Source organism: Bos mutus, chromosome 7 (genome assembly GCF_027580195.1).
Source record: "Bos mutus isolate GX-2022 chromosome 7, NWIPB_WYAK_1.1, whole genome shotgun sequence".
Lineage (NCBI taxonomy): Eukaryota > Metazoa > Chordata > Mammalia > Artiodactyla > Bovidae > Bos > Bos mutus.
Window position 1 is genome coordinate 83115276 of NC_091623.1, and position 12812 is coordinate 83128087.

Here is a 12812-nt window from a genome sequence, read left to right on the forward strand (position 1 = left end):
TTGATTCCCCTCTTTATTGGGCCTGTTGATTTCACTGCTGTTTCCTTTCTGTAAACTCAGCCATGTTACCCTTCATGTGTGGGGGTTTCGGCCCCACCCCTACACCCAGTACTCCAGAAAGACTCAGACTGTGAGCTCTTCTCCAGGATCACCTTTTATTGTCTACCAAGACCCCCCTGCCCCACCCCCACCCCCGCCCTCAGTCCTTGAACCTGCGCGCAGCCTGCATCTTCCGGTAGTAGCTCTCGGCCTCGGCTTCCGCTGCTTCCCGATCACCAAGCGCTGGGCCTGCTTTTCGACGCAGCGTCGACTCCCGGCTGCCTGGTCCCAGCACACCATCGACTGCGCCCAGTGGGGGCAGCCCCTCACCCGTGGCCAGGTTGACAGTGGCCACGGCCCCAAACCGTGGCTCTTCCTGGTCCACGTCACTGACTGATGAGCCTGGGGAGATGCCTGGGGGCTTGGCCCCACCGCGGAAGCTGCGGGCCAGGTCCCCGAGCTCATAGCCACCCTCTCCCTCCACGACCTTGGCCCCGACTCCCGCTGCCTTCCACTCCCAGGGCCCATTACCCGCAGACAGGTGGACCACAGGGTGGTGGGGTGCGTGTGCATCAATGGTGACAATGCTGGCAGAATCGCGGTCAGACGGTGACCTGTACTGGGAGGAGTCAGAGCTGGCACTAGATGAGGAAGCCGTCTCGGCTGCCTTGGGGCCGGGTGCACCTGGAGCTTTGGACATGGCAATGACCTGCAGCAGCCGGGGCGGGTTGGCCATGCGGGGCTGGGCCGAGGCTATGGCCGCTGCTGCTCCACTCTTCTCAGCCATCATGAGCCACTTGGCCCGCACAGCTGCGCTGCTGTTGGGGGACAGGCCAGCTGCTGCCTGGGCCCCCTCCTCAGGGATATGAACCAGAGGTTGCGGTCCAGGCCGAGGCGGCAGGATAACGCGTGGCCCGAGCCCTGGCCGAGCCTGGACTGTGGGGTACAGTGAGGGAGGTGCTGGACCCCCTTCCTCCCCTCCTCCTCCTCCTCCTCCTCCTCCTCTTCCTCCTCCTCCTCCTCTTCCTCCTCAGCCATGGGCTCTGCGGGTGCCCGCAGGTGTGCAGGGCTGCCCTCATCCGGTAGCCCCAGGCCTCGGCCCTCCAGTGACTTCTGCTTCCATTCACTAATGAGCTGCTTGGAGCGGGAGGCGTCCAGTGGAACATGGATGGTCATGTGGCGGCGGGCGGGGTCGTCTAGCGAGGGCGTGCTGACACGGGGCAGTGTGTGGCTGAAGGTCACCATGTTCTCCTTGCCCATGGGGCTGCGCGGGGCCAGCAGGTCCACATCCACACTGGCCCGCTTTAGGCTGCCCAGCGAGGTCTTGTCGCGGGCCACGGGCCGGGGCACACCCTCCAACCGGCTGGGTGGACCTAGCTCATCGGTGCTCACGGACTTGTTCTGCTGGTACACCGAGTCATGGCCCCGCTGGGTCAGAGCCCTTAGCGCGTCCTTAGTTGGCACCACGGCCACTGGTCTCTCTGCTGGTGGGGCCTGGAAGTTGCCCACTGCATGGCAGGCCTAGAGATGAGATGGGGACTGGGTGTGAGGCCTGTGGCTGGAGACTAGGGTCCCCACCGGGCCACAGACATGCCTTGGGGGTCAGAGAGGGGGAAGTCCACCTTTTTCCCCACAGGACAAATTCTGGCTTCTGGTTACTTTGCACATTTGGCAAGTCTGGGCTCATGAGAGTCTGCCTCCAGCTCCCAAGGGAGAAGATGGCAGCATCCCCTTGGGCGGGGGTGGGGAGGGGTGGCTGGCCTTCCCCCTGGGCCTCCCTATTCGGCCCCTCACCAGGTAGGCCGCTATGCCAGCCCCAATGAGGAAGCCTGCGTAGACGTCCACCGGGTGGCTGCGGTACTGCGTGATCTGGGTGAGGCCGCAGACGCCCGCTGCAATGGCGAAGGAGAACACCAGGATGGGCTTCAGCAGCTTGGTGGTGTCCGAGATGACCGAGTTGAAGTACATCTGCCGGGGGACAGGTGGGTGGTTAGGGCAGTTGGTCCCTGTGGGGCATCTGGGGTGTGGGGCAGCACTCACCGACACGTAGACAGCAGCAAAGGCAGACAGAGTGGCATGCTGGGACGGAAACGTCTTCCTGTAAGAAACACCCATGTGAGCCCTAAGGCTCTGGGACCTGCCTTAGTTTCCCTACATGCTTGTTGGGACAGGGCCAGGCATGCTCACCGGGCAGACAGGATGGCATGGGTGTCGTGGCCAGAGCATATATCCTGTGTGATGTAGGGATTGGCCTCACACGATGTGCCCAACAGGGTGTAGTTGGGTTTGCAGACAGTCAGGAAGAAGGGTGCGTGGTAGCCCGTGGCCAGCTGGATCACGTCAGTCACCAGGGCCGTGGCACACAGGCCAAATACGTGGACACCTGTGGGGTGGGAGTGCAAGGGCCAGACACGGGAGCTGGGGCCAGACCCACCACCCTCAGTGTGCAGATGCCATGGGGGACTCACCTACAAAGCGCACCGTCCGCCGAAGGAAGGAGTTGAAGTTGCAGCCGCCGGCATGGATGCTGCCCTCGGGCCCACCTGGGCCCCCGCTGCGGCCCCACAGCCGGGACTGTAGACAGTACAGCATGCCCTCACCCACCATGATCTGTGGACATGGAGGTGCTCAGCAAGGCTCCAGCCGGGGGCCCACAGCCAGCCCCGCCCTGCCCTGGGACTCACCGAGGCTGCAGGTGCAGCAAAGGCCAAGCTGAGGAGCATGAGCAGTGGGATGAGCTCTTCACTTGTTTCCACGTAGGGCATGGACAGCGTGCGGTCGTAGCACTGGAAGCCCACCTTAGCTGGCTTGAAGAGGTCGGTCAGCTCCAGGAAGTAGAGGGACACGATGGAGGATGCCACTATGGGCAGCTGCAGGAAGAACGCTGGCCAGGGTCACACCACACTCATTCACTGAGTGAGTCATCCGCCCACAAATTCAGTCCCGTCACTGACTTGTCCACCCATCCGTGCTGTTCACCCACTGATCAGCTCATTCATCAACTGAGTCACCCACCACCCATCTGTGCATCTAACAGAGCCATTCGTGCACCCAAGATTAATTCGTCAATCCACTAATCACCCTATCAACTTCCAACATCCATCTATTCATTTAGTCATTTTCCATCCATCTGACCCTCACCCATCTATCTGCTGATCTTCCCTTCCTTCTGTCCATCCATCCATCAATCCACCCACTGCCCCATCCAGCATTCATCCATCATCTTCCATTATGCATTCACCATCATCACCATCAATTCATCCATCCTTCCATCATCCACTCACCCACCTCTATCCATCTATCCCCTCATCTTTCATTCCTTCTATCCATCCACCCACCCACCCATCTAGCCATTGTCTTCCATCATCCATCCATCAATCCACAATCCATTCATCCATTTACTCATGCTTGCTTCCTTCCTCCATCAGCCCATCCATCCAGCCACCACCAATTAAACCATTTATCCTTTCATCCAAACACCCACCCCTCTGTCCATCAACTTGCAACATCTGTCCATCCATTTATTCATTATCTGACACTCACCTACTAACTCATCCTTCCTCCCATCTATCATCCATCCATCCATCCACTCATCTTTTCCTTCCTTTCTTCCTTACATTCATCCTATCTACCCACCTATCCTCCCATCCATCCACCTATCATCCATCCATCATTCCATTCATCCACTCATCCAATTATCCTTTCATCTAAACACCTATCCTCCACCCCCAAATTCCAACATCCATCCATCCACCCACCCTCCCTTCTATCCATCCATCCATATACACATCCCTTCTGCTGTCCTTCCATCATCCATGCAATCTACCGTCCATCCACCCCTCCTTCCTTCCTTCATGTATTCACCCATCCATCCACCATCCTTTCATCCACCCACACCTGCTCCCTTCCATCTGGCCACCCATCCATCCATCCACTCACTCTCCCATCCATCCATCTACCCACCTGCCATCCCCCCTCCCAAAATAAATCCACCATACATCCATTACCCATCCATTCAATCATCCCTCCATCCATTAACCCCCATCTATTCATTTATCCATTTTCTAACCATCAAACCACTCACCCATCCACCCATCTGTTCGTCCATCTACCCATTCTCCCATCCATCCTTCCATAAATTTCCATCAGCCATCTACCTCCATCTATCTATCCACCTACCTATCCATTCACCCATGATTCATTCCTTCCTTCCCTCCACTCACTCATCCATCCTTCCATCCACCCACCTACTCACCTGCCCATGCTTCCATTCATCCTTCTGCCCACCACTCATCTACCCACCCACCCTTCCTTCCTTCCATCCACCCATCCGCACATCCATCCATGAACCAACTATCCATCCACTTACCATCTATCCATCAACCCACACATTGAATCATCAATTTGTCCAAACACCCATCCCTCTATCCATCAACTTCCAATTCTTTCTATCCATTTATTCATTTCCCATCCATCAGCCCACCCAGCCAGCCACATTACCCTGCCATCCATCATCCTCCATCCTTCCTTCCACCCATCAACTTACCCACCCATCCACTCACCCATTGACCCGTCCCTCCATTAACCCATCCATCTATCATTCATTTATTCAAAAACATCATCCATAAACTTACAACAATTTTCCATCCATTTATTCATTATCCATCCATCTGACCACCCATGCTCCCATGTACCACCCATCTATCCATGCCCTGACTATTCCACCCACCTATCATCCATCTATCCATCTCTCAACTCCATCCATCAATCCACCATTCATTCATCCATCCACTTATGCCTGTTTGGCTGTTTCCTTTCATCCACCCATATATACACCTACTTGCTCACCCATCTATCTACCCATCCATTGACCCACTCACCCATCATGCACCCACCCACCCACCCATCCATCAACTCATTTATTCCCCCCAGTCAAGTGTCATCCATCCAGTCCACCATCCATCCTCCCTTTTTCCCATCCATCCAAGCAACCATTCTCCATCATTCACCGATCAATCTACCTTCCATCCATCCACTCACATTTGCTTGCTTCTTTTTTTCATTCCTTCTACCCATCCACTTACCCACTCACCCATCCTTCCATCCATCCATCCACCCACTAATCACTTCATTCATTTCTCTCCAAGGCACCTTTGCTGCCTTGAACAATCTGGGAAGGGCAGACAGGTTCCTGCCTCTTGGCCTCTTCTCTCAGGGATGGATGGATGGATGCACTTAGACCTGCCTCTGGGGTCCTGCCCTCCTTGGAGACACCCTTCCTGGCTCCAGCCTGTTCATCTCTTCTGCTGCTATTTCTCCTCTGCACCCCATACCCCTACATGCCAGCTTCACACTAAGCCCCAGGAACATGGGTGTTGGGCCTGAATAAATGAATTTTTATTTATAAATGAATTCTTTTGAGTTGCTCATTCATACAACTGTCCTTCTGCACAACCTGATCATGTGCCCCCAGGTGATAGGCAGAGGGCACACGTGACGTTTTTTCTTGCTCAGAGCAGTTATGAGGAACAGGTGGGAGGTTGAGGTTCGGGAAAGCTGAGCTGCACCTGACCGAGTCACCAACAGTGTGCTCGAGGAGGGCAGCGGGGCAGGCTGTACACCACCACTCACTCAGCTACTCGTACTGCAAAGCACTGACTGAGCAGATTCCAACGGAGGCAAACCCTCCCAGTGTCCTCTGCCTCCCTTTCTGGTCCAGGGGTCTCAACCTGACATATCCACTGGGGCCACCTCTGGGACCAGAGTGTAGGTGGGCCCCTAAGGGGGCTCAGCTGCCTTGGGAAGCTCCCAGCTCTGTCTCTACAGTGCCTTGAGCGGGGCCTCCACCCTCCATGCAATCCTGGCTGGAGGCTTCCAGAGGGGAAATGCCAAAGTTGGGTGAGCTGGGTTTGAAGGAGCTGGGCTGGTGTCCAAGGAGCATTTATAGAGCACCTGCTGCATGAAGGCAGGAGGCCCAAGGCAGCTGAGTGAAGCAGTTCATGGCCACCTGCCTGGGCTTGCATCATGGCTCCTCCCCTTCCCTGTGCCTCAGTCTTCCGAGCTGAAAACAGGAACAATACAGTGGCCACCCCCCAGGATGTCTGTGTAGGACTGGACGAGCAAACACAGTCCAAGTGCTTAGCATCTGGCTCAGTGGGCAGATGGTGTCCGGCCACAGAGAGGGTTTAGCGTACAACTTAAAACCAGCAAACCTTTCCACTAGAGGGTCACGTTGAAGACCTCCCCCATGTCTTTCCAAGTCCCCGGCAAAGTGGCTGTAATGCCTGGCCAGCTCCCCCTGCTTCTCCTCCAGCCCTCTGCCCACATCTCCCTGCCAGATCCAGCTGGAAGCACCTGGTGGCAGGGTGGGTTAGTGGCAGAGGCCCCACTTCAGAGTCTGCCACTCCCTGAGGGTCTGTAAGTGCCTCCTAAATCACATCACCCACTTCTCACTGCTTCCAGAGACCCTCAGCTGAAAACCAGGAACCCCTCAGAGCATATCCGCCCCAAAGGAAAATCATTCACACACTCACAATGGCAAGCTACTGTGCTTGCTTTGGGGGCATGTGTATTTAAGAATGAATAAATGTAATACTGGGCTTCCCCGGTGGCTCAGACGGTAAAGAATCTGCCTGCAATTCAGGAGACCTGGGTTCGATCCCTGGGTCGGGAATACTTCCTGGAAAAGGCAGTGACTACCCACTCCAGTATTCTTGGACTTTTCAGGCAGCACTAGTGGTAAAGAACTTGCCTCCCAATCCAGGAGATGTTAAGGGATGCAGGTTCGATCCCTGGGTCTGGAAGATCCCCTGGAGGAGGAAATAGCAACTAGCAACCCACTCCAGTATTCCTGCCCGGAAAAGCCCATGGACGGAGGAACCTGGTGGGATACAGCCCACAGGGTTGCAAAGAGTCTGACACTATTGAAGGGACTTAGCACGCACACACAAACATAATGCTGGCAGTACAGGAAATGCACACCAGGGCTGGGATATGGCTTTGCACCTCTTGGGTTGGTCAAAATTCAAACATCACCAACACAGGTGCAGACACAACTATGGGGAAACAGGCAAGTGCAGGGGCCTCAGTAGGAGGAATTTGGGGTCTTTCCACACCCTGCTCAATAGAGATGCACAATGCAGACAAGCTCTGCATTCTGTGCAGGATGACACAGGCCAAAGAGTTTACAGTCTCCTAGTACTCTTGCCTGGAAAATCCCATGGGCGGAGCAGCCTGGTGGGCTGCAGTCCACGGGGTTGCTAAGAGTCAGACACAACTGAGTGACTTCACTTTCACTTTTCACTTTCATGCATTGGAGAAGGAAATGGCAACCCACCCCAGTGTTCTTGCTTGGAGAATCCCAGGGATGGGGGAGCCTGGTGGGTTGCCATCTCTGGGGTCGCACAGAGTCGAACACGACTGAAGCGACTTGGCAGCAGGAATGTTTGTGAGACATCAAGACTAGGAACCCCCCAAACGCCCAACTCCCTAGGGCTGGCACTGGAGTACTACAGGGCAGTGAAAAATGATGGGGCGATGGTAAACAAAGATCTCTGCTAGAAACGCCAAGGTCAGGGACTTCACTGGTGGTCCAGTGGCTAAGACTCTGCACTCCCAGGAGCCCAGGTTTGATCGCTGGTCAGGGAACTAGATCCCACATGCTGAAACTAAAGATCCTGCATTCCACAACTAAGACCCTGCCTGAAGCCAAAAAAAAAAAAAAAAAAAAGGCTGAAGGCAGAACCTGCGTTTCTACAGGTGGTGGGGGAAGGGCTACATATGGTGAACTTGAATGGGAGGCTGGCTGTAGTCCTGTCAGACTCTTTGCCACCCCACAGACTGAAGCCCACCAGGCTCACTGTCCATGGTGATTCTCCAGGCAAGGATACTGGAGTGGGCTGCCCTGCTCTTCTGGGAATCTTCCCGATCCAGGGATTGAACTCACATCTCTTACTCTCCTGCACTGGCAGGCCGGTTCTTCACCACTAGCGCCACCTGGGAAGCCCAGGTGAAAAGTGAAAGGCTGGGTGAAAGGTGTTCTGGAAAGGCACACAGGTGAGAGTAGTGGGAAGTTGGGAGAAACTGAGGGTGAGGGGCTGCCTCCGTGTGGCCTGTAGAACACTGAGGAGGAATAACCTACTGTAATAAGGATTCAAATGCAAACTTGAAAAACTAACCAGGTTTTCTGCCTGTGGGGGAGGTAACCAGCTGTCTGGGTGACCCTGCTCAGGGTAGGGTTGGGTACTATCTGCTCAGGTCCGGGGGACTTCTCCACCCACGCCCAGTCTGGGCCCCTCACTCCAGCCGGGTTTCCTGGCCTGGCGAGCATTGTGGCATTGTGGGTAACCCAGGTTCTGATCAGGTGGATTCGCCTCACCAACCCTTCATTAGCGCTCAGTATGTGCCCGGTGGCTGCACTTACTATCTTATTTTGCAGCACTCCTAAGGCCCTCACTACATGCGGAGCCTGTTCTGTCAGAGCTCAGGGAAGTGCACGAGCCTCCACGATTAGCAGAGGAGGAATTTCAATTCAGACACTCAGGCCTCCGGCCTTCACATTGCAGGAAGACATCATATCTATACTGCGCGCCCCACTCCCCGCCCGCCCACCGCGCCCCCAGCACCTTGCTCCAGCCCCTTCGTGTGAGCTGCTGACCGGAACCCCGGACTGAAGATCCCGCCTTGAGCATCTATCCAGCTCCCGCAAAGCCTAGAACATTCTCTTGCAACTCCTACTCGTCCTGCAGAGCCCAACTGTTCTGACAGCCCTCCCCGCTGCCCCACACACCCAGGTCCCTTGCTGTGCTCGCCCCGGTCCCTCGGCGTGGGGGTCCCGAGGGCCGGCTGAACGGAGGCCTCTGCCCCGCCCCCACCAGCGCGACCTCCCCCCAGTCACCTCCACGAAGTAGAAGCAGGGCAGAAGCGTCATGCTGTCCTTCGGGCTTTTATTCTTCTCCTTGGTTGAGATCATCGTGCCCGGGGCGCCACAAACCGTAGTTGGAGGGGACAAAGCCGCGCTGGAGGAGGGGAGGCGCAGACTGAGCCCTGGGGGACCAGTTGCCCGGCGCCCGCGGAGGAGGGGCGGGCCGGGATGCGCAGAAAACGCCCAGGGAAACTGAGGCCGCGAGGCGGGGGCCGTGGCCGCCCCTGGCGCACTGCGGTCCTGCCCAACCCTCCGGCTGCCTCCCCGGATGGAGGAGCCGCGAGAGGGCTCGGCAGAGAGGGCGGGGTCGGCCTGGTCGAGAGCCTCCGGGCTGGGGTCCCACCCGCGAGTCAGGGCTGGGGCCTCCAGGACCCCGAGGGCCGGAGCCGGTGGAGGGGTGGGGTCCGCGCTCCGCCCGCAGGCCCCTCACCTGGCGCGCCCGCGCTCGGAGGGCGGAGCTGGCGGCGGCGGGGGCTGCGGCGCTGCTGGCACAAAGCCGGCCCCGCCCCCGCAGGGGCGGAGGGGGGGCGGGGAGCGAGCGGCCCCGCCCGGCCTGAGACCCCGCGCCGGGCGGCCTGGAGGCTGCGCGAGGGGCGGGGGCTCTTTGTCTCGGCGCGTTGAGGGCGCCGCGCGCGTCCGTCGCCGTCCCCGCCTCCCTGCTCCGCGCCCTCGGTCTCTGGGTCTCTCAGATCTACGTCCCCCGCAGGAGGGAGCACGAACCGGGGTCTGCGGGCTCTTCCCCTCCCGAGCGGCTCAGATGGTCCCGGGGAGCCCCATCCAGGCTGGACGCGGGCGGGATCTCCGGGTCTCCCGCGTCTCTGCCCCCCTCCCCGGTACGCGTTTCCATGGCGAGTTCCCTGAGCGCCCGGGCCATCGGGAGACAAAAGAAGCTGGGGGTGGGGATGGGGGCGCTGTCTCACTCCCGGGCCCGCGCCTCGCCCACCTGCCCTGCATCTTCCCTCAGCCACTCGGGGTCCACCCTCCCCTGGTCCGACCGCGGCCCCTCGCCTGGCTCACAGCATCCGAGGCGCACAGCCCGGGATGCTCCGCGATGCTCGCGGGGCGGAAGGGCCCTCGTGGTGAATTCACGTGAGGCTCCTTAGGCAGCGCTTGCTGTTTGCAGGTGTTTCCACAGTCATGAGGGGTGGGGGCCAGCTAACCGTCGTTTAACAAGTGGGGAAACAGGCCCCCGAGCACTTAAATCACTGTCCACAGTCTCCAGGCCCCAGACGGCAGAATTTTCTTCGGCTCATTTTGTTCACTATCTCCTATACACCTAGCTCGGTACAGTCTCAGGGGAGCCGTCGAGAACCGAGACAGACCCTCAAAATCAGACCCGCGGTTAAACGTCCAGTTGGATGGGGGTGGGGTGGGGGAGGGCTGCGCTGCCGGAGAGCCCAGTGTGTGCAGCCGGCCATACTCCAGACCCTTCCTGACTGTGGCCTTTCTTGGGTTAAGAGAATCAACTCCATGTGTCTTCAAAGATGATCCTCCGTGTGGTTAAGGGTGGGGTCCAGAGAGCTGATCCCACCGGGGCCTCAGTTTCCTCACCTGGAAATGGGCATAACAAGATGGCTTGGTGTACGTGACACATTTGGCATGTCTGTCCCACCTCCCCAGGCCTGATGCCCACCTGGACTCCGTTTCTCTGCCAGGCAGGGGCAGAGCCTGGGCTGGACAGCCGTTGGGAATCGCTGGTGTTGAAAGGTGACCACAAACTGTCCTCTGGAGGTAGGAGGAAGGGAAATGGGGCAATCATGTTTGATGCCTCCTGGGGGCTGGGCAGAAACGAAGGGATGTCCCTGGAGACCTTCCTGACAGCTTGGGGAACCAGGAGAGAGTCTGGAGCAGTATCAGGAGGGGTGGGGGGCTTCTTCCTCCTGTCGATCCCCAGTGGTGGAGAGGGAGTGAGGTCCAGCTCTGATGGTACATGGCCCAGCAGCAGCCAGGGGTGAGGGGTTGGCGGGTGGGGGGGTGACAACTTGATTCTGGGCACTAGGGAGCCATGGCAGAGTTTAGAGCAGGCAAGAGGGTGGAACACACTAGGTGCTGCTCAGAGACTCCTGAACACATTAATACACTTGACGCTCAACACAGCTCTATGGGGGGGGGGCGTTAATGTCCTGCTGCACAGACAGGGAAACTGAGGCCCAAAACGGGGCCCCTGAGGTCACCCAGTAGGAAGGGATGGACCTCTGGACCCCAGGGTCACCCAGCTCAACCGGCTGTGCTCTGAGCAAGACAGCAGCTGGGTCCAAGGAACGGACAGGGTGGGTGGCATGCTGGGGACTCGGGGCAGGGGGTAGCGGGGGTGCATGGGTGGGATCCTAGGAGGGTGGAGATGGGAAGCAGTCTTCGGGGGCGGACACTGAACTGGGGTAGGATCCGGTCCTGGGGGCCATGCTGGGGACACGGCTCAGCTGTGGGACCATAAACACAGCAGTGATCAGTCTGAACCCGAGGACCCCACCATTTCAGCAAGGCGGAGGACCCTGAGGCCTAGCACAGGACCCTGACACCTGCTCCCTCCACCTTCCCCAGGACTGCCCTGGAACAGCCCCCAACAGCCCCAGACACCAACTGGTGATCTGAGACGTGGGGTCCACCACCAGTCCAACCGCTTGGTGTCACCTGTCAGAACACTTCGCTGATGGTCCAGTTGTTAAGAATTTACCTGCCAATGCAGAGGATGTGGGTTCAATCTCTGGTCCAGGAAGATCCCACATGTTGCAGAGCAACTGAGCCCATGTGCCACAACTACTGAGCCCAAGTGGTGAAACTGGTAAAGCCCATATGCCCTAGAGCCCGTGCTCCACAAGAGAAGCAACTGCAGTGAGAAGCCCCCACAATGCAACTAGAGAGTAGTCCTTGGCTCACTGCAACTAGAGAAAGCCCGCATGGCAGCAAAGACCCAGCACAGCCATAAATAAATAAATAATAAAAGCTGAGGTGTCAAAAATAAGTAAAATTTTTAAATTGATGTGAAATTCACGTGACATAAGATCAGCCATCGTAAATTATACCATCCACTGGCTTTTGGAACATTTAGAGTTGTGCAACCACTTAATTCTAGAACATGTCCCCCAAAGAAACCCTGTTTCCTTCAGCTATTATTCCCCTAACCCCCTAAATCCACAGTCCCTGACAACCAGGAACCCACTCTCTGTGTCTGTGGATCGAACTGTTCTGGACATTTCCCATCAGTGGAATCACACCCTGTGTGTCTTTCTGTGTCTGCTTCTCTCACTGAGCATCGTGTTCTCAGGGTCTGTCCACGTGGTAGCAAGTGTCAGGGCTTCACCCCTCTTCACAGCTGAGGGATGCTCTCATGTGTGGAGGGACACGTTTGTCTGCTGAAGGGCATTTGGTTGCCTCCAACTCCTGGCAGCTGTGACTCACACTGTGAACATGCGTGTGCAGGTTTCTGGGCCCTGTTTTCAGTTTTCCTGGGCCTGCACCTTGGAGTGGAGCTGCTGAGTAACAGGATAATCCAGTGTTTGAGGAGCTGCCTGGCTTTCCCTAGCGGCTGCAGGGTTTTGCATCTCAGCCAATGTGTCTGAGTTCCAGTTTCCCACCTCCTCACCAACACTGTGTTTGTTCTGCCCTTTTCATCCTAGCCATCCTAGTGGGTGTGAAGTGGTGTCTCGCTGTGGTTTTCATTTGCATTTCCTTGATGACTAATAATTTTAAGCATCTTCATGGCATGTTGGCTGTTTGTGTATCTTGGAAGAGATGTCTATTCAAACCCTCTGCCCATTTTTAAGTGGATGGTTTGTTTTTGTTGTTGAGCTGTGAGAGCTCTTTATATATTCTGGATATGCAACCCTGTCTTCCTCCCCGCTTGGCCTCA

At 57.0% G+C, this 12812-nt stretch overlaps 1 protein-coding gene and 1 long non-coding RNA gene across 2 annotated transcripts; one reads left to right on the forward strand and one right to left on the reverse strand.

The window, feature by feature from the left end:
• Window positions 1-39: 39 nt before the first annotated feature.
• PLPPR3 (phospholipid phosphatase related 3) lies at window positions 40-9754 on the reverse strand. The gene is given in 9 exon segments (XM_070374246.1): window positions 40-1015; window positions 1018-1560; window positions 1834-2007; window positions 2080-2137; window positions 2227-2422; window positions 2508-2649; window positions 2724-2909; window positions 8936-9056; window positions 9393-9754. Coding segments are annotated over 8 exon segments (2190 nt in total). The 5' UTR covers window positions 9011-9056; window positions 9393-9754; the 3' UTR covers window positions 40-199.
• Window positions 1417-5451, forward strand: LOC138988541 (uncharacterized). Its single transcript, XR_011464819.1, has 2 exons — window positions 1417-2021; window positions 2800-5451. It is a non-coding gene; the product is annotated as an uncharacterized lncRNA (long non-coding RNA).
• Window positions 9755-12812: the final 3058 nt, after the last annotated feature.